Below are 24,914 nucleotides of genomic sequence, written 5' to 3' on the forward strand. Positions count from 1 at the left end.
AACGAAGTCGGGTTTTCGGATGTTACTTGGTTACTTACAAGGAACATCCACGAAGTGTGTGTCTCCGATTTCGACGAAATTCGGCATATTTGCAGAGTAGCCAAGAATAATAGGAGACCCATGTTTTTTTTATCGGCAATTTTATGGCTCAGGTTTAAGGGATGAAACTGCCCCTCCAAGTTTCATTCCCTTTATGATATCGCAGATAGGGAAAAACTTTTTAAACAAAAATTGTACAGTTTTTTATGCCGCACAATTTTTGTTTAAAAAGTTTTTTCCTATCTGCAATAATTATCGAGATAGGCATAAAGGGGATGAAACTTTGAGGGGCAGTTTCGCTCCTTAAAGCCGTGAGCCATTGCCGATAAAAAAAATATGGGATGTTCCTTGTTAGTTGAGTTAATTCAGCTATTAATCACGTACCTACACCGGTGGTACGATCGAGATGGTGGCGGATCAAGAAATCCTTTCTTGCGCGAGCGATGGCTCGATCATTATCCTGCGACAGAATTCACACGAGATACAATATAAGAATGTTCCCACATCCTCCTCGAGAAACCATAACATAACGGATGGTACGCTAGTAATATTAACATCTCTTTTTATCTCTGTACTTGGAGTAATTCGTCGCTGATAATAAGTCGCGGATAATCGTAGAGATCGAAGGGAGAAACGGCAAATATTCCACGGAATGTCGCGGAAGACAATCGATTACTTCTCGATGCTGAGATGATTTCGCGAAGATGATTTCGACTACTCGGAGAAACACTCGCATACCGCTTTGATGTCGTCCTGCAATATCCCATGAATCGGTCTGGCCTGCACCGAAGACGGTCGACCTGCCGGCGGCATAGTCACCATCGTGGCGATCGGTGCTACCTTCCTCGTGTTCTCCTTCTCCTTCTCCTCCTTGGTGACCGATCTAAACAGCCGATCGATGCGTTCGCGTGATCGTCAGGCCGACTATCGCAGCCGCTCGAGGAAGAAACAAAAGGCTAACTACGACGGGACCCGTGTGAAGGTGCGAACACATTTACCAAGTCCTCAATGGACCCTAGACTTCTCGCTCAGCCGGTGCAAATCGGTGAACGGCGACGTTCCTAAATCGATCGCAGCACGACGAGCACAACGAACATGTGCGACTTCGAAGAACGGCGCACTCGTGTGTGTTTTGTATGTATATGTGCCCGAGGTAAAATATACTTTCGAGCGGCTCAAGCGCATCCGCATTGGACGCGTCGAGACACCCCCTCGAGACGACAAAAAATTGCGAGCACGTGTGTTGCTTCAAAAGGTGTGCCAAAGTAATGCTTGGTGTTCGAAGTGCTGTTACAATATTCGAGAGATCAACCCGACGCGTTCCCGGAAACGCGGTCTCGCAATTCGGGTACGTCCCCGGATGGATCTCCTGCCGAAGAGAGACCGAGGGATGCCTCGTTTTCTCTACGTTCCAAATTGCATGTTCCACACATTGGAACGCGACGGAATTTCGAACGAGCGGATACGAGCGGGCAGTTTTTGCTCTTTGAGACATTGCCGCGGCGACGCCGGCGCTCGTCTTTTCCGATCGGTCGCCGTTGCGCGACGTGTCCAGTTCGCGGGAACGGCGGGAGACCTCCGCGGCACGTCAATGGCACGGGGATGATTCGCGTCCGCGAGCGGCCGGCCGGTTGCGAGTTGCGACCGCGACGAGATGAGATCGCGTGACCACAGTGAGCTCCTCGGAAAATGATGGAGTAGTGTACTGGCCTGGCAAGGGATAGGGCGTTGAGCGCATGGTTACTGGAGACTCGTTTCCACAGTGAAGCCTCGTCCTCGGCCGCCAGACCGCAACCCCAGTCACGATGCTAATGCAAACCAAAATGTATCAGCTGTACGTCGTTATCGTCGCGACCTAATCTACCGCTGGATGTAACGACCATACACACACACACACAGATACACACACATACACACACACACACACACACACACATACACACACGCTCTAAAGGGACACACCAAGGCTCGGTGTTGATAGACCGATCGGATGTTCAAGACCGCCCTAAGATCATCTTCGCTGTGCCGTACAATTGTAGTCGTTTGGTCGCAGCAATGTTGCACATTGCCCGAGTAGGAAAATTAATGATTATTTCTCCCTAACATTAGTCGGGCCCTAATAGGGATAGAAAGACAAGGGCCCTGCAAGATGTATAACAAATGGTTTAACGGGTCCTTACAAAGCAATATTAGTCGAGAGTCTTATAAGGCAATATCAACAGGGCCTTATAAGGCAATATTAATACGGCCTTATAAGAAGATATTAATATTGGGGGGTTTTGTGAGGCAATATTCGTTCTTTTCATTCCAAGAAATTTAGACTGTAATTTCTTTATTTTTTTATAACCTTGTTAGTATACAACGAGAATTTTTTTTTTTAATATAGCATACTTTATACAATAAAATATATCATTCTTTATACATGAAAATCCTGCTGCTGCTTTTATTAAAATTTACTGCATTTCAAAACGAAGGCAATACTAGAAAAATCCTTGGAAGAGACCAATGAATATAGCAGCTAATAAAGCTAATAAAATTTATTTTTAATTACGGTATAATTAAGAAATCTTTAAAAGAATCGAATAGAGCGTACCTGCTAAAACAATACTAAACTCTGACTGAATTTTAGCACACGCTTCAGATCTTATTAATTTTCTATAACAAAACTTGATTTTGTATGTGTAAAGCATCCTCTTAAAAGATCCTTCTAAGGCCCACATCAGTTTTCCATGTTAAAGCGTTATTTCGTAAAATCTAAGGCATCCCTAAAAAATGCTTCTAAGGTCCATAATTTTTTGCTCCGGTGGCTGCGAGGAATCTGAAGATGAGCTTGAGACGGTCTTAAATACTATATAAGATCAGACTACGAGAGCACCGACCTGAGAGGCCAATCGCACCAACGACGATTAACGCTTCGAGACTTCCGGTCGAGCACGAAGAATTGACTCTCATTAAATGTACTTAATTGAATGTAGCTAACCGGACTCGATTAATCGAGAGCGTCGGTGCAACTCGGCCTGAGAGGGGACACAGATCATGCTTGGGAAGACACTGAATATCCTGCTCAGGTGACGAAGAACGAGAAGAATTTGAAATCTGGAGTACTTGTGCCCTGACTTTGCGGCTGGAAAGAATGAAAAACTTCCGGAACTGCGAGCTCGCGGAAAATGCACGAAGGCGTTCGTTTCTGACGTTCCGATGAGAAGTCACGCGGGGTGAGAGTCGTAGACGGGCTAAGCGTGCGCGATTGCGCAACGATCGCAAGTCATCTGTGCTGTGTAATTTCTAGTTTGCGAGGCAAGCCGAATGATCGAAAGTCCACCTTCGAGATCGATCGTGTTATCAGACGCGATTGAATGCATTATCGTGGAATATCGTGAAGTGAATAAAGTAGTCCGACTTGGGGAACACGCAACACGCGGCGCGATTGGATTCCTGGACGGTGGGTCGTGGTCGTGCTCGTCGTCGTCGTCGTCGTCGTCGTAAAAGCCACCGCAACAACGGAACAAAGGGCACAAAACATGCATGATCTTGGCGATCGGAAGTTCGCTCGCGGATGCACGAATGCAGCCGATCCGGTCGATCGAGAACACTTGCACCGCGCGCCGAGTGCGCGGAGGACACGCGGGAAATATCGAGGGGTGAGCTGGCGCGCGCAGTGATAACCTTCAAGAGTTTCGATTCGATCGGGGCGAGACGAATCGCGTCTCCCACGGATTACCTTGTACTCGTCAGCGAGTCGCCGGAGCTCGATCACCTCCGCCGTGGGAAATGGTTTCGCCTGCGATTTGCCCGGCCCCTTATCGTCCGATATCCGCACCGTTCTATCGGACCTTTTACCCCTGCAAATAAGTCAGTCTCACGTGTAATGATCGCGTGTGTAGTAATCCTCGCGTCGCGACTACCGCGATTACGACGCGTCTTCACACCGGATCGGGGATCGTCGTAGATGCTCTCTTTTTGCTTCCTCGCTTATCTACTACTACTACTACTATCACTACTACTACTACTACTACTACTACTACTACTACTACTACTACTACTACTACTACTACTACTACTACTACTACTACTACTACTACATCCTCCTCGCGCGGATAGCCGAATTTTCTGTTTTCTCTTCCCGTATGATTCTCTTTCTTTCTTTCTTTCTTGTTTTTCTGTCTTTCGCGCGACAAACTCTGCCCGCCCATCCTGCTCCCCGGCTGGCGATCTGACCTGAAAGTTATTTTCAAATCCGACAGATCCTCCTCGCGCTCGTCGCCTTCCGGTACCGTGCCGTCGATCGTGTCCGTCCCGGTACCGCCCACCAGTGGTTCCAGTTCGGACGCTTGGACCCCTGTGAAAAAGCACCAAAGCAGGCGCACTATGAATAATGCGGTTGGCCCAGAGATTCCACACTCTCGGTGAATTAACGCTCGGTGATGAACGAAAGAAACGCATTTCGCTCGAAGAAAGCGAAACTGCTCCCTGGTTCTTAGAATCGACCTTGGCCCTAGTAAGAACTAGGGATTCTCCGTTTCCTTCAAGCAGCATGCCGACACGCTTCGCTCACGCGTTACGTTAACCGCTCCACCGAACCTTTTTCTCCATGAAGAATACCCCCCCCCCTTCGGCTCTTTTATCGAGTCATTTCGTTAAAGTCCATCGATCAGTGGCAAAAGTGGATTATTACATTGAAACAATAAGTACCGTCGCGCTTGTGATCGAAGTCGCCGGGCCGCTTCTTATGAACCGGAGCGGGTCCGCTGGGCGCCATGCCCTGTTTAAGAGCCCCCATGCTGAGAGACTTCCTCGGCGGGCCCGCGGTGCCCGTAGGACCACCCGCCGCAGGAACCGGCGCCAGGGTCTCGCCATTCGTCAACTGCGGTCTCCTAGGCCAAGCGAACTGCAGCCGGTACTCGGTGCTGATACGAGATATCGCCTTGCTGAGCTGACTCGGTGGCAGTGCCGATGTCGCTGTAACCTCCTGCGGCGAGAGTCGAAATTTCGATCTCGAGCTCGTCGGTCGACCCCGGTTATTTCGAGTGTCTACCTCCGCCCCCGCCCCCGCCCCCGCCCCCCGTCGCGCCGTTGAGTTATGCTCAACGATCACCGTGCAAAGCTACCGATCAGTCGTCGAGGGTGTTCTCACACACACACACGCGTCGCGCGTATCTCGTCTACTAGCTGAGCTAACGCGCATTAACGCGCATTAGCGCGCGACGCGAACCCTCCGCGATCGATCTCGCGATCTCGCGATCTCGCGAGTCTACATGGAAGGATCGATCATACCCGGACTTTGTCAGCTACGACGTTCGAGTCGACGGCATCGATGCCACCGCCGTCCGCCGCGGTGATGAATTCGTGTGTCTTGTAAGCGAGCTCCGGATATTTCTTTCGTCTGGGCAACGGCGGCTCCAGAGTCGGCCCTGCAAGATTTACGTGGTCATCAAAGCAGTCGTCCTCCCCCGCTCGCCTCTGCTCGAAGCTAATTTCGAAACGTCATCGCTTCGTCCGGCCTCTCGATCATATACAAGTGCGAGTTGATCGTTGAAACGTCCCGAGAGGCTTGTGAACTTTTCATTTTCCGAGGCGCCGATCAGTTACGTTAATTGTTTCCACACACAAGCTCACACACACTTTGTGCAACGGCGTTTACCCAATTTTTTTCTCTTCTCTTTCTCAGACAGTTGATTGAATTTATCGACACCGGACACGAGAGAGAGAGAGAGAGAGAGAGAGAGAGAGAGAGAGAGAGAGAAAGTCGCGATATTGATTACGACTGTTACATCGTTTTCTCTACTAACATCTACTTGCGATTCGTGACGGTTCTGCGAGTGACAATTACGGATATACCTTATTATGCAAGTCCGTCTGGGTGACAGAAAACAATTCCAACGATCGGGACACCGTGAAGTTCCGACTGACTTCCCAAGCGTGATTGCAAGCAAAACAGACACGGAAGCCGCTACACTTACTACGACAAAAAAAGCACAACGAGAAAATCGCGAGAGATCGGTGGCGAGAGATTCGTAAGCGGGGGATGTTCATGTCGGAATTAAATGAGCTATGTAGAAGAAATAACTTTATGTGTGTAAGAGAGACTCACACTTGTTCTCTCTCGGTGCTAAAATCAGGAGGCAACTCTGACAAGCGCCATGCGGGGAAAGCTCTCGGGAAAGCGGGTGCAACACGAGCGAGCAAGCAATAATGATTGAGAGTCGCGGAGACACGCACAAAGAGAGAGAGAGAGAGAGAGAGAGAGAGAGAGAGAGAGAGGGAGGGAGAAAAAGACAAAAGAACGATTTACCGATTAACTGTATGCCGATTTCTCTCCCTCTCTCTCTCTCTCTCTCTCTCTCTCTCTCTCTCTCTCTCTCTCTCTCTCTCTCTCTCTCCCGTCGATTGAGTTACTATGTACCCGATGATCGTAGGTGAGATGCTCTCCGTTCGTTGTTCGAGTCGTTCATTGAGAAGCTCGCGTCTCGACAATCTCACGAAGACTCGCATCCGCCGCGTGTGGTGCGGTGGATTTTCTCGCTTCGCAATCAGCCGTGGAACTCTCTCACGTCGGTGACGAGAGCCGACTTCCGATTTTTTTCCACGCGCAGATTTTCCACGGGGGGCTAAACTACCGCCGGCGAGGGGCGGGGCGGGGGGGGGAGAGGGGAGCACCCGCGACCGGCGGTGAAGGTTCGTGCGATACTTTTCGGAAAAAAACGCGCGAAGGTGTTGTTTCGCGCGAAGCAGGTCGCCCGTGAAAGACGAAGGCGCGAGAGCGGGCGGTATTGTGTATAAATCAAGCGCGGCGCGTTATTTCCGTTATAGCCACGTCGCGGAGACGACGACGATTCTCTCCGCACATTTAGCCGCACTCGTTTTACGGCTCGATGGCAAAGCGAGGTGCGGATACGCGGGATCGATGCAATACGCGCGCCTGGTACACGTCATTACGTAGGCGTAGCACTTCAGTGCCGTTTTAACCGCCGCGGCGTGTACGCGACATCTTACATGGCGCGCGTGATCGCGAAACGCGAAATGTACCTGGCAATAGAGAGAGAGAGAGAGAGAGAGAGAGAGAGAGAGAGAGAGAGAGAGAGAGAGAGAGAGAGAGAGGCTCTCGGCCTCTGATTCACCTCTGTCCTGTTATAATTGATCGATTGACGCGACCTCGCACGCGGTGATCGAGGTTGACGCTGAAACGCGCGACGCGCACATTCACGTGTCTCTCTTTAACACGATGAAATATCAAGCGCGAGGTAACGAGTTCGCGAAAGTTGTGCGATTCGCAAGACGCATGAAATCTGCCGAACTGATTCCTTCCCGCGCTAATGCGGCTCGCTTCTGCGGACTCTCTGAAACCGCGGGGTCCCCAATTAATCGCTAATTAGCAATTCGATAAGGAAATACGGATGATGCTATCGGGGAATGCTATCGGCGAAAGAAAGTCGCCGTTTGATGAACGCCGCGATTAAATGTCCCGTTAATCAAGATCCGGCGGATACGTTCTCGTTAACGACCAATTCTCGTCGTGTGAATTAAAAGTCCGGGCGAGACGTCGGATGCGGGGATACGGGGGCGCGATTCAGATTCTCGTCGGCAGAACAGCAGAGAATCCGGACAAACCGAACGGGCGAAATCGCGAATCAGCAAATCGCATTATCTCCTCGTGTCGGTTGTTTCGCCCACACGGTCAAAATTTCGCCCACGAAGAAATCATTACCGCGCGTATCGGGCTCTCGCCGGCTCTCGCCGGTACGAAATACGGAAAATCCGCGAGAACCGCGAGATTCATTCGTCCTTCCGTATACACCGATGCGCTGGTGTGGTACACTTTTGTGCGGGATGCTATCGACTGCGGCGAGGGGGGAGGGAAGGGGCCGGGATTTCCGTACCTATCAACGGCCGACGGCGAATGATAAGCCCGCGGTGGTCTCAATAAAGCCCTCTCTCTCTCTCTCTCTCTCTCTCTCTCTCTCTCTCTCTCTCTCTCTCTCTCTCTCTCTCTCTCTCTCTCTCTCGTACGCCTCAATTCACCGAGTGCGAATCAATTATCGCCGCAGCTGTGCTTGCGTTCTGTCGCACGATAAATGATCGGTTGAACGACTCTCAAATGACTTTGATGATACGATAGCGGAAAGAAAGAGAAAGAGAGAGGGAGGAAGCGCGAGAAATTTGACGAACAGCTATCTGCAGTATTTTCTTCTTTTCTTTTTGCCGGAAGATCTGATAAAACGCGACGCATTGTCAGGTGCGATTAAGAATCTGATAGTTCTGGATATTCTGGACACCGGAATGTGGCAGTGCCGCCGCATGGAAAGATCCTTCAGCCTTTCAATCCGACTTTCGATTTTTATTTCGCGCGTCGATCGCGCAGAGGCGAATTATATTCATCATTTTTGCGTACAGCCCGTGTGAATTATTCCCTTAATTGGGAACGCCCCGAGTCCTCGTTGATTAGCTCGCGAATAAAAAAGCGTAAGGTGCAGATAACGCGGTAATCCCCATTAGAAGGATCGATAAAATAACGCGTTAATCAAGAGCGAATTAAAAAAAAGAACCTCACCAGGTTATTCCTCGAGAGTCGACCGTCTCGACGTCGCGCCGCCGAGAGAAAGAAATCCGAAAGGGAACGATTCCGCATTCCGCGAAGTATTAATTCGCGTCATACGACGTGCGAATCCGCCACTATCGACGCTCGCGCGCGCGCGAATTATAACGGGCGGTTGAACGGTCACGACAATTAATGCTAATGGCACCGGTCGAGGTAATTTAGTGTTATCGCGACACGCGCGGCATTTCAATTGGATCCCATAAGCGCCCATCGCGGCTGACGCGAGAGAATACACAGAGACGCCTAACCGCGCCTTTCCCTCAATCGCTATCAAACGCTATGGACAACCGATCGTATCCGTAGACCTTTTTTTATCGCCTTGCTCCATCGCGGATGCGAATCGCACCTGCGTCTCGCCACGGTGAGCTGCGCCACGAACAAAGGGCCTCGCGCTTGGTCCGCGCTTGATTCGCGTATAAACGACGCGATATCCCCCCCGAGGATTCCCGTAAATACCTCTTTGTTTCATGCGGAACACACACATTCGAGAAATCGACGCTCGCCGCTCGAGCAACGATCAAGTATAATATTCGCATCGAGAATGGCGAAACGTGCGCGCGATCGTCATTTTTACGGAGAAATAGGTCGCACCGCTGACTGACAAGTGCTGTATTTCTGTTCCGGAGCCGAGATGTGTCTCTCGCTCGAAAGAAAACGGATTGTAAATGTTCAAGATATCGCTCGAGAAACGACCGGCTCGTAAAAGACGCCGTAAAGAGAGGGGAAAATTCGCGATGAGCAATTTCCCGAGGAAATCCTCGTGGACGCGCGGACGCGCGCATTTTGCAAAATACGCGCGAACTCCCTCCGATTGCGGTGACGATTAATCGGCCGGTGAGTAATAATCGATGAGTGTCGACGACACTTGGAAGAATTCGAGTAGAAGAGGCGGTGAAGTTTCTTTGCGACGATCTAATTGAATCATGCATGCGAGGAATGAGCGGGGGGAGGGGAAGGGGGGCGAGGAGCAGAGTTAATTAGGACAATTGCGCTGGAAGTTACGTACCGCGCGGGCGGCGTCTAATCTATTTCTCCGCGATCGGAGCGGAATGGTCGTCACTTTTTAATAAGCTCGCGACGAGCACCACCGAATGAGTCGTCGTTGCTCCTCGATCGTGTTTCGCGTGTAAACGTCGTTTTTGTTATCGCTGCAAAATTATCGCGCACACATTTCACCGCGACGTCTCCGCTGTCGCGGCGGTGTCGCATGCGGGGCAAAGAATTGACTGAATTAACGTGACAACGAACGAGGCAAACTGTCGCAGTTACAATCGCGCAGTTGCATCGCACAACAGTCGCATTCGCGAGCTTCCGCTCCCGCGAATAATCTCGGGGATATCGGGGCTATCGATTGCTGAATTCCGAAAGTAATGTTATACCGATTCTCTGTATTATCGCATATCGTCGTATATCCGAGTCGTATGCATGATTCAATCGCAACGATTAATCGCTACTACAATCGGCCTGAAGTCCAGGGGGAGGATATATGTACATATATCTATGGGCTAAGCGCTCGCGGTAACTTTCGTGCAGCTAAATATGAGCGAGAGAGCACGAGAGCGTATATACAGGGTGCTAAATTTCAAACGCAGGTAAGAAAAATCTCGAAAACTATGAAAGATATTAAAAGAAGCTAAAACACGTGTTCCATGATTTTGAAGGGGAAAGAGAATGGCATTGTCAGTTTTTTTATTTGGAGGGCATTTTCAAGGTCAGAGTTGAAGGTCAACTTAATTTTTTAAAATAGAAAGCTCAATTTTTTATCAAACTTCTTTTTCTACCAATTAATTTTAACAACTTTTGTCTGAAACAGATTTTTTTATTTGCCTAATATTTTTTGAAATATTTCAGGAAAACTTGGTAACTTTTTCAACATTAACTTACGATATCTCGCTAACTATTCGTCGAAAGAAAAAATAGTATCAGACTTTTTTACTTTATTTACTATCAAGAATATATTACTATAATAATGCCCTAACTTTTGTTAATTTAATAATTTTGAAATTTCCAAAAGTCGATAAGTTAACAAAAGTTAGGGCACTATTATAGCAACGTATTCTTGATAGTAAATAAAGTAAAAAAGTCTAATACTATTTTTTCTTTCGACGAATAGTTAGCGAGATATCGTAAGTTAAATGTTGAAAAAGTTACCAAGTTTTCCTGAAATATTTCAAAAAATATTAGGCAAATAAAACAATCTATTTCAGACAAAAGTTGTTAAAATTAATTGGTAGAAAAAGAAGATATGATAAAAAATTGAGCTTTCTATTTTAAAAAATTAAATTGACCTTCAACTCTGACCTTGAAAATGCCCTCCACATAAAAAACTGATAATGCCATTCTCTTTCCCCTTCGAAATCATGGAACACGTGTTTTACCTTTTTTTAATATCTTTCATAGTTTTCGAGATTTTTTTACCTGCTACGTTTGAAATTTGGCACCCTGTATATTGTATGTGTGTGTGTGTATATATATATATATCGTCCCGTGTGTCGGGCGAATTGGCCAGAAGATAGAGATATTCTGACGTAGATGCGAGAATGAAATAGCGCTGATGATTTGCGATCGCGGTTTTCTCGCGTGGATTTCACCACCACACCGCCCGAGTGTGATTCCATGGCCGAATGCACTCGAGTGACGTGCGTTTCGCGTGGAAAATCAAGATTTCCAGTGATACGCGATATTTCGCGAGCGTGAACTTTTTTCCGCGCGCCGATCGTGCTCGTGACCAAGCCGAGTAGAATAAGGCTCTGCTAAGGGCCTGATTATTTTTCCCCAACATTAATCGGGCCCTAGTAGGAATAGAAAGACAAGGGCCCTACAAGATAGGTGACAAATATTAATAGGGCTTTATAAGGGAATATTTTTATTATTGCTTGAATAAAAATATTCGTTCTTTTCATTCCAAGAAATTTAGACTGCAATTTCTTTATTTCTTTATAACTTTGTTAGTATACAACGAGAATTTTTTATTTTAAAAATATAGCATACTTTGCAATAAAATATAGCATTCTTTACACGGAAAAATCCCGCTACTATTTTTATTAAAGTTTGTTGCATCTCAAAAGGAAGGCAATGCTAGAAAAATCCTTGGAAAAGACTAATGAATATGGCAACTAATAAAACTAATAAAATTTTTTTTAATTGCAGTATAATTAAAAAATCGTTAAAAGAACCGAATAGAGAGCGTACCTACTAAAACAATACTGAACTCTGACAATGTTATTACACGCTTCAGATTTTATTAATTTTCTGTAACAAAACTTGATTTTATATATCCAAAGCATCCTTAAAAGATCCTTTTAAGGCCCACATCAGTTTTCCATGTTAAAGCGTTATTTTGTAAAATCTAAGACATCCCTAAAAATTCTTCTAAGACCCTTCTCAGCTTCCCCTATCAAAGCTTTATTTATTAAATCTAAGGTCTTCCTCATCAAAGACTTTTTTCTGGTAAAATCTAAGGTATCCCTAAAAGATCCATCTCGGGGCTTGATGTGATAATAATGAGACATCCTTTTTTAGGGCATCCGACTTTCAGTCTTATCGGGGCCTTGTACTTCATGAGGACGGGCCTAACAATTTTTTGCTCGGGAAACGGTCGATTCTGCGAGCGATCGTCGACGACGATGATTTAATCTCTCCGTAGTCGGAGGAGATGCACGAACGTGTTACGTCATTGTGAAATATACATGAAAAGATACCGGAATGCCGGAAGCATCGCGCGTTATATGCAAATGCGAGCGCTGAAAAGAAGAAAGAAACGAAAACAAGTGGACGGCCGGGCGGGAGAGGGAGGCGGGTGGAGGGGAGAGGGAGGGGCAATCTGCAGAGTGGCGTCTAATTCGTCAGTAAGGGATCATCTACCAGCGATCAGTCGCAAATCGCATTGTTCTGAAAGTCCCCGTCGGTTTTCACGTTAAAAGGGGTGAAACTTCCAACGCGGAATTGAAAGGAACTTCGTGTTCTTTGAGCCCTCAAATATTCAGATCGTTCGTTGCGGAAAAGTTCAAATATATCCTTTCATCTCGTCGAACTCGCGATTGACTTTTTTCTCCCACCTCCGTCCCCACCCCCGTCTTCCTTTCCTCTCTCCAAGGATACCTCGAAGCAATTATGCAAAGACCGGGGGAACTTTCGCAACAATTAGACACTCTTGATCAACCCTTTCACTGTGTGTGTGTTTCCATTCCCTGCGCGCCGGCGAGATATCGCAAGTAACGATGCCCGCGAGACGCAACGTCGTCGAGTTGCGTGAAAATATGGACAAATGATATACAAATCGTAATCGTATGCAAATCCACATGCAGCACGCGCGCGATCTCCGGGATGAACGTAAACAGCAGCGACGAGCGCGCGCGCGCGCGCGTGTGTATATGTGTGTATGTGTGTGTGTGTGTATGTGTGTGTGTTGCAGTTTCGGTGATTCGAACAAGCTGGGCTCCGGACTTCTATTCTACAAAAGCGTCGTGACTTTGCGCTTAGTGAAGGAGTTGACACTCAGCTACAAAGCTCTTTCTCATCAGCCAGCGAAACTAATGACGGGTATATGTACGGGCAGAGCAGCTGGGGGAACGGGAAGGGGAGGGTTTCCTCCGGGGTTGAGTTACGTGAGAGCGAAAACAAACCGAAATAATCTTTGGGCGTTTGTGCGTTGCTCCGCAATCGTTCGTCTTACCTTCGCTGTTCTCATCCTCGGTTGACTTGGCCGATTGTAGCTTCGCGCTCGGTTGCTTCGCTGCAATCAAAATTCGCAGCTGGCACCGTTCTCTCTTTTCTCCTCCCGCTAAACTGTTCCTCCATCTATCATTTTCCTCCCGCGTTTTACCTGCGTTCCCCCCACCCCACTCCACCCCACCTCACCCCACCCCCCGTCTTCGATTCTGTCCGATGTGTGTGATCGATCGCGCTGCTAATCGCGGACTAAATTCCCGGTGTGTGACTCTCTGTCCCGTCTTTTTCTATTGTCGAAAGTTGTTGACACGACCCGCTGCTACGGTGCCGCTGTCGACGCTGTCGACGCTGCCGACGCCGAAAAATCGCGGAGCTTCGCCCGTCCCTCTCGCGGGAACGCGGGATATCGACGCGAGGGATCGGAGTAACGAACGACGAAAATAATTACCGATACCCTTCTTCCTCGCGAACGGCACGTCCGCCGCAATAAAAAATGACGAGAGAGCTGGGAGAAGAACGAAGGAGTTCGATCGGCGCGAGGCGAGGTCGGGCTTGCCTCTCGCTTCTCGAGGCCGTGAGCCGCTATAAAGTATAAGCGCGCGACGTCAAGATGGGAAAGCCAACGGCGCGGAATTCACCGCGGCCAAATTGCCTTACACGTGGAACCGCTCTCGCTCTCGCGGAGAATTTTCTCTCTCGCGAAACGAGGTCGCGGAAGGGATCGGAGCGAGATCGCGATTAAATTCGAGTCGACGACTACCTGGGGACGATCGACGATCGATATGTGTCCCTACGGTCGAGAACACGTCGTCACATGAACGCGCCGATATCTCGCTAATATCTGCGCCTTTATTTTGCTCGAGAAAGAAAAAAAGAAAGGGGGGAGAAGAGAGAGAGAGAGAGAGAGAGAGAGAGAGAGAGAGAGAGAGAGAGAGAGAAGGAAAAACGCGCGTCTATTTATTCCATATTTACTGGCAGCCCTTTAGCGAAAGTAAAAAAAGAAAAGGACCTCCGCCTTTTCGCCGTTTCTTATTCGCTGTCGTTCGTGTTACGCTCGACAAAGGCACCTCGCGGATCCCAAACAGATTCTCAAGATTCCTTGAATCATATGGGAAATTCTCCGATCAATAGTCTATTCTCGAGGAAATTCCTATTCAAGCTTCTCTTCCGATGGAAACTTAATCACACTTGTCGCGATGGCTCATCTTCCGACGTCGAGAATATATTCGCTCTATCTCTTGAAATTAAATTGCTACAGTGTCACCTTTTGCACTTTGTCCGTTATTCCATCTGTCTACGATCGAAACGCGGAAGAAAATATCTCAGACACGACGTTTATTATTTTTCTCCTCTCTCGTATATCCACGTAGTTACCTACAAGTACTCGGCTTTTCGCAAAACGGGATACATGCATCGACCCGATCGACAGCTGACGTTTGTGTTCGAGAACCGGATTTGGCCCGCGTTGCCGTGGAATAGACGCGCATCTACTTTACAACTCGAGCATTTACACAGAAACACCGGTACAAAGTGCGCGAGAAGTGAGAAGTTCGCGGCACGAGGAGAACGTGAATGTGTCGTAAACGTACGTTACGACGTACACACGACGTACGGAGTACAACACCACGTCTCGGCTCGTCGCCCCGGCGTCTATCCAGTCAAGAATGTGACGAGAAATTAAACAAGGGTCGATAATCGATGACTCGGTAGTCGTTTCGGAAGTATCATCGACGTAATGATGTAGCTACGGGAGGATTATTGCATCTACCGTTAAGATTCCATACAGACTCGTTTAGCAGTTCTCAATCGTTGCCGTTTCAAACAGACAGACAGATAAATATACAAACACTCAACTTTATATATATATATATATAAAATATTGTTATATAATATATATATATATATATAATATATCATATATATAAAATATCATTATATAATATAATTTATATATATATAAATATATATAAAAGTGTATATATACGAATATATATATATATATCATATATTGTATAAAAAATAATATGACATAATACGTATATCGCATGTAAATCACGAGAACGCAGTACGTGTACACATGTGTGTGTGTGTGTGTGTGTGCGTGTGTGTGTGTGTGTGTGTGTGTGTGTGTGTGTGTGTGTGGGTGTGTGTGTGTGTATGGGTGTGTGTGTGTGTGTGGGAGTGTGTGACGTACATGTAATATGTGAATGAAGTGAACGGGATGATAAAAACGTGATGTGGAGAGCGAGTGCGTTTACGATATAACACGAGTAGTAACACGAGTAAACGAGATCACTAAAGACACCCTTACAAAACTAATATAAGAGAAAAAAAAGGAAGTAGTTCAGCGAGTAGAACGTTCTCGAGAGCGTGTATCGCCGTATTCCTTTTATCTTTTTTATTCTCGTCGTTAGCCACCGTACCTCTGTATCTCTTCGGTAAAAGCGTTTCCGCTGAAGTGGAGAAAATTATACATATATACGTTTGCAGAATAAAGTTGAAAAATATGACGGACAAATCGGCCGATTCACGCTCGAGCGACACGACAGTGTTTACTAACCGCGTCAAGCCTAAACAGTATAAAACAGCCTCTGAGATTTTCTCTTTCGACGATTTTAACGTTGAATTTATAAGATTATCGCTGATGTGTTCTTCCTCCTCCCTGCCCTGTTTTTTCTTTTTTTTTAAACAACACATTTTCAACGCGTCGATTAATTAGCTTCGCTCCTTTATTAATGTACTTATAAAATATCGCGTAGTAACGCCAGTTCTGGCAAATTATCGTGGCCTGCCGGTGCCGGCTGCGAGTCACGAGTTTCTACCGTTTAGGATTAACGTTCTGCTAATGGTAAGTACAACGAGAGAAAATGTGCTGCCTGCCTCATTATTATAAATGTCACTTACTCGATGGTGGCGGTTGCGGCGCGCGTCGCACAACCGTATGCTCTTGATGCGGTCCCGTGTACTCGTGCCATGTGTACGTGCTCCTGTATTCCGAATGAAGCTGCTGTAACATGTAATTGAAACTGGGTCTTAGACAGGAGATACGGACGAATCGAACCGGACCGATCGAGTTATCCCAGCAAAGTTTGAGACATCGGGTCCTGGTCGCAAATAACTTTCGACGGCGACGGTGGCGTGAGAGATTTATTATTTTCCCACCACCATTCTTCGCCGAAAGAGCAGTAACTAATGATAAAGAGACAACAATGGAATTTGGCTTTCTCGGCTGGAAGCAAAGTGCGAAGAATCAAGATCAATGGACTGCCGCAGCAGGCATTTCTCTTCTCTCCTCCAAGATCGCATTTTTCATCCTGAGAGGAACGGTAATATTCCGTTATTTTCTACGATTTTAAACAGCGGGGCCACCTGTGCGTGCCAGTTCGTACTAACGTAATACGCATATTACCAAGAATAAAGAAAAGAAAAAAAGAAAAGAAAAAACATGTTGTTTGCGTACTTGACCTAGAAAAAAATTCGAGTTTTCCAAACTCAGACAGTTCGTCGAGCGAATGTATTATTCATTCAGCGGGAAATATGACTTGGTAATGTAATACACTGATGTAGGGTCGTAGTTAGATTGATAAACTATAATCAATGATCTCGGGGGGTGAAAGAGAGGAAGAAAAGGAAGAGAGACTGCGCCCGAAATAAGCTTCGCCGTCGTAAAATATTTCTAGCCTCGCCAACATTCGTCGCATCAATGAAAATATGCTGCAAGGTCTCGATAGATGAGTCGGGTCGACGGTTAGGGCTTCCATAATCCATTCGGTAAGGCTTTGGGACCCGTGTATCTCTCTCTCTCTCTCTCTCTCTCTCTCTCTCTCTCTCTCTCTCTCTCACTCTCTCTCTCTCTCCCTTTCGCGCGGAGCATAATTATTTTGATCCGAAACGACGTCTGCGTCGTTGAAGCTGGATGAGATATAATTAAAACGGCCGAATTCGCAGATAGAGCTACATACAAATATTGAGAAACATCTTCCTTAAACTCGCCTTTGCTCACAGATTGTTCTATTCTTCGCGCCATTTCGATTCAATCTCTCCGCGTTCGTTTGTTTCATTCATAAATGGAGTCCTCAATTTTCCTCTTGAATTTAAAGCTGCTTCCCCTTAGTCCTTTTTCAAATGTCCTCGAACGAAGCGAGCGGGCTCGAAATTTTGCTCCCGCCGGCTACCGCCAATCGCGGCGAATTCGCCGACGTTTAATAATTTAAAACAGATGCGGGCTTCCCACAATAAATGCGATACATGCTCTGTCCTGAAACCGTGCATGTGTGGATGATTATCGATTCTGCGACACCTATTTATTAATGGCGATGTGGGACAACGTTAACCTTTACCATAGGTCGCCGCGCCTAGACGACATAAAGTACACTATTTTCCTTCTCTCTTCTCCTTCCCTGAAGGAGTCACGTATGAGAGGAGAGAGAGAAAGAAATTTTGCAAAAACCGCATATTTTTCATCATTGCTACTTCACAACCACTCGCGATCTCTTCTATCGCGCCTCCCGATATGAAAAAATTATCAATAGCTCGAGCATCGGAGAGCGAATAAGATGCTTGAGAAATTGCGAGGACGTGATGAATCTCCGATGGAGAATTTTATTAAACGATCAGTGAGAGACGCGAGAGAGAGATCAGTTCGCGACGTGAAAACTCATTGATCGCGATGGAGAAGTGCGGCGCGATTCAGAAACGAATTCCAACGACGATTTGCAGGACAATGAGTGCGCAAAGTTGCCGTGACATCGACGGGCGCCGCCGGTTCCATTGAAATCATCCAGCGGGTCTCCGCGTGATCGGGGAATAATGACGGCAAGTTAAATGGAAAAGCTATATACACGCCGTAGACATATACATCCGTTTACGGAACTCGAAACTGCCGCCGAAGTCTCCGGTATTTCTATCGTACATCGGAGTCGCGTGCTCGAAAATCGCCCGCAGATAAAGCTCGTTGGATTCACGAATGCTTATGAAGTTAGAAAGACAAGGCAAAGTTCCGGGAGTTTCCGGATTAAAAAGAGAGAAAAAGAAACAAGTAACGGAGAGAGGCGCGGGGCGGTGCGCCGTTGTCACGCTTGAAATGGCACGAGCAAAATACTCCTCGTCTCCTTGCGGCGCACTTAATGTCACATTATTGAGCCCACATTCGGCCTCCTCACATGTTTCTCTTCTTCCGACCGGAATGGATACCGCGAAGTAATTTCTGATCGATCGAACTTTGACGGAGCGGAGAGAAATCTGTTTTTCCGGGCGGATGCGCGCCGATGAGAGACGTCGAGATGCGATCGTCGACAACGATCCTCTCCCGCGTGTCCCGCCATCTCGTCTCATTACCTTTCGAGGGCAATTGCCGGGGCAAGGGGAGCAGGGGCGGAGGAGAGGACGAGGAGATGACAGGATAGACCGAAATATCGCGTGGTACCGCTACGCGACCATCGCGGATTAGATACGCGCCGATATGCGTATCGGGTGTCCAGAGGGGAATCTTAATCGCGGCGTGTCTCAGCGTGCTTCACCTGCGAGCGAGCGAGAATATGCATTCGTGTACACATATTTAATTCCCGATCAAATTTCTCGTTCGAGTTTTTCGGCCGGCGAATTGGCCGGTCGCCAAATTCAACGGCCGAGGTTCCAGCGAGACGCGATACGTGTTTTCAAATGCCTACGCATGTGTGATCGCGTGATGTGATTATTCGAGTACGTCTTACGACGTATAAATAACACCGCACAGAGAGCGATGTATTATTAAAAAAATACACCGGCTAAATTTATTTCATTTCGTATATCGTGCGATATTATCTTTCTTCTGTTTTTATGAATTTCAGTTTCTTCAGCAATCGAGACGAGGCACCTGTGATAAATCCTAGAGTCGAGTGTTACACGCGAGAGTTTCGCGATTAATTAACACGTATCACGCTTAACACTCGGCAACAACCGCCAACCGCTATCGGTTCTCCGCTTCTTTATCATTTTCCGGGAGCATTCGCAGTGTGTGTGTGTGTGTGTGTGTGTGTGTGTGTGTGTGTGTGTGTGTGTGTGTGTGTGTGTGTGTGTGTGTGTGTGTGTGTGTGTGTGTGTGTGTGTGTGTGTGTGTGTGTGTGCGTGCATTTGCAACTTTGTCCGCGAAGTTTAACGACGAAATCGAAGTTTGTGTGCTGAGCAAGTTTGCGAGGAATATTTCGATACATAATTGCGCAAACAGAGCGATGCACCATCGGCGACGAGGCACTGATACGGCCTCGTTCAGTGAACGCCCGGCTGCGTTCGCAAGGCGGATTATGCGTACAATAGCAATACACCGCCGTGTTATTGGTAAAATTAATTATCGAAACCTTAATAACAGGTAATTAACGCGAGGGCGGGTATTTATAACCTGATGTTGAAAATTGCACGAAATTGACGCCGATCATCCGCCTTGAATCGATCGACGCCTTGAATGCACGAGCCGGCGAGCGAAGTTTGTGAAAATTCGAACAACGGCGAAGTGAGCGGCGAAATATTCTGCTCGAACACCGTAGAGAGGTGCGGATTTATAAAGTTCGCCCGAGGTTTACCAGGAAGTAGGTAAACATTTTCGCGTGATCGAGGAGATCGAGGCAATACCGTGACAGGGAAAGAAGAAAGAAAACGCAAAGCTGGCTCGCGATATACCTCGGTCGATTTCTGGGCATTTCGAACGTTCCTTCCAAACGCGCATTTCGGGAATGTCGCGCGCAATAGGGGCTGGAAGTTTATCTCGTTCTGGTAATGTGCTATACAGTGCGGCACAAATGCGGTATAACGCAAGTGGTAAAAGTCAACGTACTGTGTACTGACGACGACGCGGGCCAAGTGCCGCGAATATCGACGAAGACATAACACAGTGGCGCAATGCCGGTTCTTCCCTCCCTCGCACAGAAATCGACTTTCCGCGCTTGTATTTTCAGCCCCGTACAATAGTAATTACACTTCTCGCGTATACCGAGACAAACGCGTGCAGGTACATGCATTTTTGAGCAATTCTCCGTCGAGAGCGCGATGCAAGTTTTCAAAATAACTCTCCGTTTTACTCCTCTCCCTCTCGCACAATAACAGTAAGCATGTGAGCGAGACTATTCCGTGTGAATATCATTCCTATTATCCGCGCGTTTTCCCACGAATGTAGTCCCACTTCGTCGCGAGTTCCACCGCGAATAAGCAAATCACGACGCTTCCTCTCTCTCTCTCTCTCTCTCTCTCTCTCTCTGTTTCTCTCCATCCCGACGACTTTCGGAAGAGGCGAGAATCACCTCTAGACCAGTGATTTTCAATCGGTGTACCGTGAGACGATCTAAGGTGTGTAAAATTTTTAAGAATTTTAATCGTTATCCTCTTATTACAAATTATATAATAAATTGTTTTGTTTTGTTCAATTGTTTTTTGTTTTGTTAAATTGTTTAATTTCTGATCGTGATGGTGCATTGTGATTGTTTGTGTTAATAAATAAATCGAAAAAGGTATATTCTTTTTTATACGCTTTTTTTGATCATCATAATTTAAGCCTTTAACGCTAACCTCCTATAGTTATCAGAAACGCATTTAAGAATCCACAATTTAGTCGAAAAAGGAGATATTTTCGTTTTCTTTGCACCATTGTAAAGGTGAATTCTTCTTCTAAAAAATGGTATATAGATTGTATATAGATTCAGTTTAATCTGTTTTTAGCTTAGTTTTAATGATAACATGTTTTATCAAATTCCAAGTAGGCATAGTTAGCATTATTACTGACATCTAACAGTGCACTATAAATGAATAGATTGATATCTGTTATAATTTTGTACATTTGGAAGCTTTCTCAGATGCAAAATGTAAAATTAAAAGAATACAGAAATTCAAAATGGTGGACACGAAAATCAAGAAATCAACCTATTTTCGTGAAACCTGCTGACCTACAGTGCTTCTTATGCGGCGAAAAATGAAGGAACGATTGACTATCTAAATGGTGATCTATAAGATATTCTTCTGAAATAGTAAGCTTGACGATAATCTGAATGATAAACTTCATTCACAAATATACTAAAGTTTCAGCTCAAAAATGTCAAGCTGACTATCGGGTGATGTCTTCATTTCTCTTTGTTCATTTCGTATATGCTTTTAGGATACGATAAAAAAATAACGATAAAAAAAACCAAACTACGAACGAAACCAACAAACGGAAAGCGGAAACTTCATGTACTCATTTATTCAGAAGGTAGCTTTTCGTACATATAAAATTCTGATATTTTTTTTCGGTTGTCACTACTTGTAGTCTCAGTTCAAAAAAACTCAAATTTTATTCTTAAAGCACTTGTAAAAAAGTCGGACGTTAAATGTGTCGTTAAGTGTGTCGTCGCGGAATAAGAGAAGAACGCTGCTCTAGATCGTTCTCCCGCGATTCGAGCGAAACTCATGGACGCAGAGAAGCGTGGCGATCTTCTCTCACCCAGGTGCGCTGAAAGCACCGGGCAGAGCGCGTTGCGCTATAATGCGACCGCCGATGAAGCGGCAAGAGTCAACGTACGTTCGCGCAGCGCGGCGCGGCGCGGCGTCGTGCATGCGATCGTGCATATCGACGGACGCGAACGGTGGCGCAGTGCCGGTTTTCTCCACCACCACCTTTCGTGACGAATTGCACCGGGGGGTCGATTCAGCCGAGTGACCGTGCAATTCCGCGCCGCGTTACGTTGCACCCTGGGTTAGCTGAAGGAGTCGGCTCGCAACTACATACGTTGCGACGACCGCTCTCGAAATCGTCCGTCGTCCTCGCCCGACCTCTCCTCGTCCTCGCCTCGTCTCGCCCCTTCCTCTCTTCCTCCCCTCACCCCCTCCCCCCCTCCTGCCTCGCCTCGTCGCGCCTCACCCTGTCGCTTATCAACATCCCGTTTCTCGTCCGGGATTACGTCGAGTCGCGAGCACAGGATGACTCGGCGCGAGGAGCCCTCAATAAACGTCGGCCGCGGAGGGTCGTTTTGAAAAATGACGCAAATTGGTGTCGATCGATAAACAACGTTTCCTCGCCGACGGTGACGCGGCGAGGTATCGTGTGGTGTACTCAGTCGTGTCGTCGTCGTTGTAGTTGTCGTCACGGCAATTAATTCACCTGACTCGAACAATTCGACCCGGCAAATTTCTTTTGTACCGGCAAACGCGAAGGATCTCTCGTCGATCTCCCACGACAATTTTCTACGATCGAAGATGGTAATATTTTCTTTCTTTTCTCTTTTCGACACCCTTTCACGTGGAATCGCTCGTGACACACGTTCATCTGATTACACTCCGGGACAATCTGATGCTGAGGCTGCGGCAAGATTATACGGTTGCACGAGGTAAGACGCGCCGGAGGAGCGCCTATTCCCGTTAACGGCCCGCTCGCGGAAGAGCTTTTGCGCGTCAAAGGAAGGAAAGAGAGAGAGAGAGAGAGAGAGAGAAGGAACTACCGGTGCGGCGGCGTTCATCGGTGAGATTGAACGGCTGGAACGAGAGGATAAAGGCGAGTCGTATATAAAGGCAGGAAGACATTTCCTCGTCCTTTATCACTTTCAATTCTGCCAATTCGTAACGTTCGCTCGGTGCGATCAGATCGCGGATAAAGGAACGGAATAACGACGCGCGCGAGCGAGCGAGCGAGCGAGCGAACAAGAGGCTCCTCTCTCTCGTCTCCTCTCTCAAAGTACGACGAACGCGCGACACGCGGTCTACCGAATCGTGCGTATCGTCTATCCTCTCGTTACCGTCGCGCGATAAAAAACGCGAACGGTAGCTTTATTTGCCCCGTACGGGCGGGGAGGGGGAGGGGAAGAACAGAGTGCGTCGAGAGCACGCGAACGTGCCAATTTCCGTGCTGGAAATTTACGAGCCGTGACTCGGTGTAAACTCACGATGCGAATAACTGAGGGGGGCCCTTCCTCCAAGGTCGGCCAACCTTCGCCCTCTACGATGTGGTTTTACTGGAAGGCCAATAATAAGAAAAAAAAAAAAAAAGAAGAACCGAGGGAACGAAAAATAGCTAATTTACAGAGAAGAAGACAGAGAACTGTCGCTGGTCCTCCCCCCCTTTCCTCCTCCGTATAAACGTTCGCAAAATTTTTCATACATCGAAATATTAACCGGAGGTATGTCGTATTAATCGTGCATGAGCTCTTGATAATTATTCCGCGTCAACTGTGCTCCGACAACTTCGGTTTGTAACGAGCTGCGCGCGGTAAATTCCGTAAACAACAATCATGCCTTTATTGAACGTCCCGCGCGCACTCCGCCGACGCGCGTTATTAACGCGTTAATTAAGCGGGCGAAATTGCCGCGTGGAGGCGATCGCATTGTGCGAGGAAAACTCGAGATTTCGCGCGGGCATTGAGAGAGCGAACTCGGCGCAAATTGCAAGATGAAGCCGCGCGCGATTCTTCGCTGCGAGCGATCGCTTCATCGGAAATCACTGTTTATCCGCTGTCACGGCTGAAATTCATCGGCGACGCCGTGCGCCGATGTAAATTGTGCCAAACGCCGGCGTAATCTAACGAAAATCGATATAGGCTTTCGATAAGAAGACGAAGGATGCTGCTGCGGCCGGAGGGAGCGCTCTATACTCGATCGCTCCTGGCCCAATAAAATACGTTCCGCTTGAAACGGAACAACTGCCGTACAATACGACGATCGCTACGAGCGCGGTACTCGTGCATCTATTCGTTGACGGTCTCTCGAGCTTAAAATCGTCGTCACTCGTCGACGATTAAATACAATTTCTTTTTTGTCTTCTCTGACGGAAGACGCTGAAACGTTAATACTGCGCCGAACGAAAGCGAAATAAGATAGAAAAGTCCGAGCAATAGGGAGATAAAAATAGAGATGGAAGTTATAAATCGACCTACCGCTTTTCCAAGCCGCGCGCGTTATATCGGAGATTCCGAGTGTACTTCCTCGAACCACTCACGGATTTATAAGGCGAGCGAACAAACAAGCACACAAGACCGTCTCTAATCTTAATGAGTCCGCCATCTCGACTGATTATTCCACGTTCGACGAATTATGGGAGATCTCGGATTTTCCCTATCGAGATGCTCTACAACAGTCGTTCTTCTCGTTCTAGGTCCACCGACGGATTTTTACGGGATCCTTCTGGTGGAACGGGGATCTCCCGACGAGAATGTTGACGGAGAATGGAGCGGACGTGCGAATAATAAGAAAATCGAGGGGGAAATCGCACGGGAGAGAGAAATTGACGGACTTGGCGGGCCGGTTGTTCTTCCAACTTCTCGGTAAATTAACTGACAGTTCAATCATACGTCTGTCTTTTGTAATCTTGTCTGTCCGTAAATTGAAGGAAAAACAAAAGAGAAAAAACATATGATTTAATTGTCATACGTCTCTGTCTCTGTCCAAATTGAAGGAGAAACCAAGACAAACATATGATTTAATTGTCATACGTCTCTGTCTCTGTCCAAATTGAAGGAGAAACCAAGACAAACATATGATTTAATTGTCATACGTCCCTGTCTCTGTCCAAATTGAAGGAGAAACAAAGACAAACATATATGACTTAACTATCCGAGGTTAACTTACCGAGAAGTTGGAACAACCGGCCCTTGGTGACAGATAATCGAGACAATGAGTA

General features: G+C 47.0%; 1 protein-coding gene across 15 annotated transcripts in view; it reads right to left on the reverse strand.

The window, feature by feature from the left end:
- The window catches only part of LOC105190229 (mucin-5AC), a 54,841-nt gene that overhangs the window by 15,624 nt on the left and 14,303 nt on the right, over positions 1-24,914 (reverse strand). For 9 of the 15 annotated variants that reach the window (XM_025296889.1, XM_025296886.1, XM_025296883.1 and 6 more), the window contains exons 2-10: positions 16,211-16,313; positions 13,311-13,370; positions 5,314-5,450; positions 4,732-5,008; positions 4,258-4,378; positions 3,761-3,881; positions 1,750-1,847; positions 778-922; positions 424-499 (exon numbers count right to left, since the gene is read on the reverse strand). In XM_025296889.1, the coding sequence (XP_025152674.1) occupies positions 424-499; positions 778-922; positions 1,750-1,847; positions 3,761-3,881; positions 4,258-4,378; positions 4,732-5,008; positions 5,314-5,450; positions 13,311-13,370; positions 16,211-16,313 (1,138 nt within the window). The remainder of the gene's footprint in view (positions 1-423; positions 500-777; positions 923-1,749; positions 1,848-3,760; positions 3,882-4,257; positions 4,379-4,731; positions 5,009-5,313; positions 5,451-13,310; positions 13,371-16,210; positions 16,314-24,914) is intronic. The other 6 variants (XM_025296890.1, XM_025296905.1, XM_025296911.1 and 3 more) reach the window with 4 other exon arrangements.

Source organism: Harpegnathos saltator, unplaced genomic scaffold, assembly GCF_003227715.2.
Source record: "Harpegnathos saltator strain DR-91 unplaced genomic scaffold, Hsal_v8.6 scaffold10, whole genome shotgun sequence".
Lineage (NCBI taxonomy): Eukaryota > Metazoa > Arthropoda > Insecta > Hymenoptera > Formicidae > Harpegnathos > Harpegnathos saltator.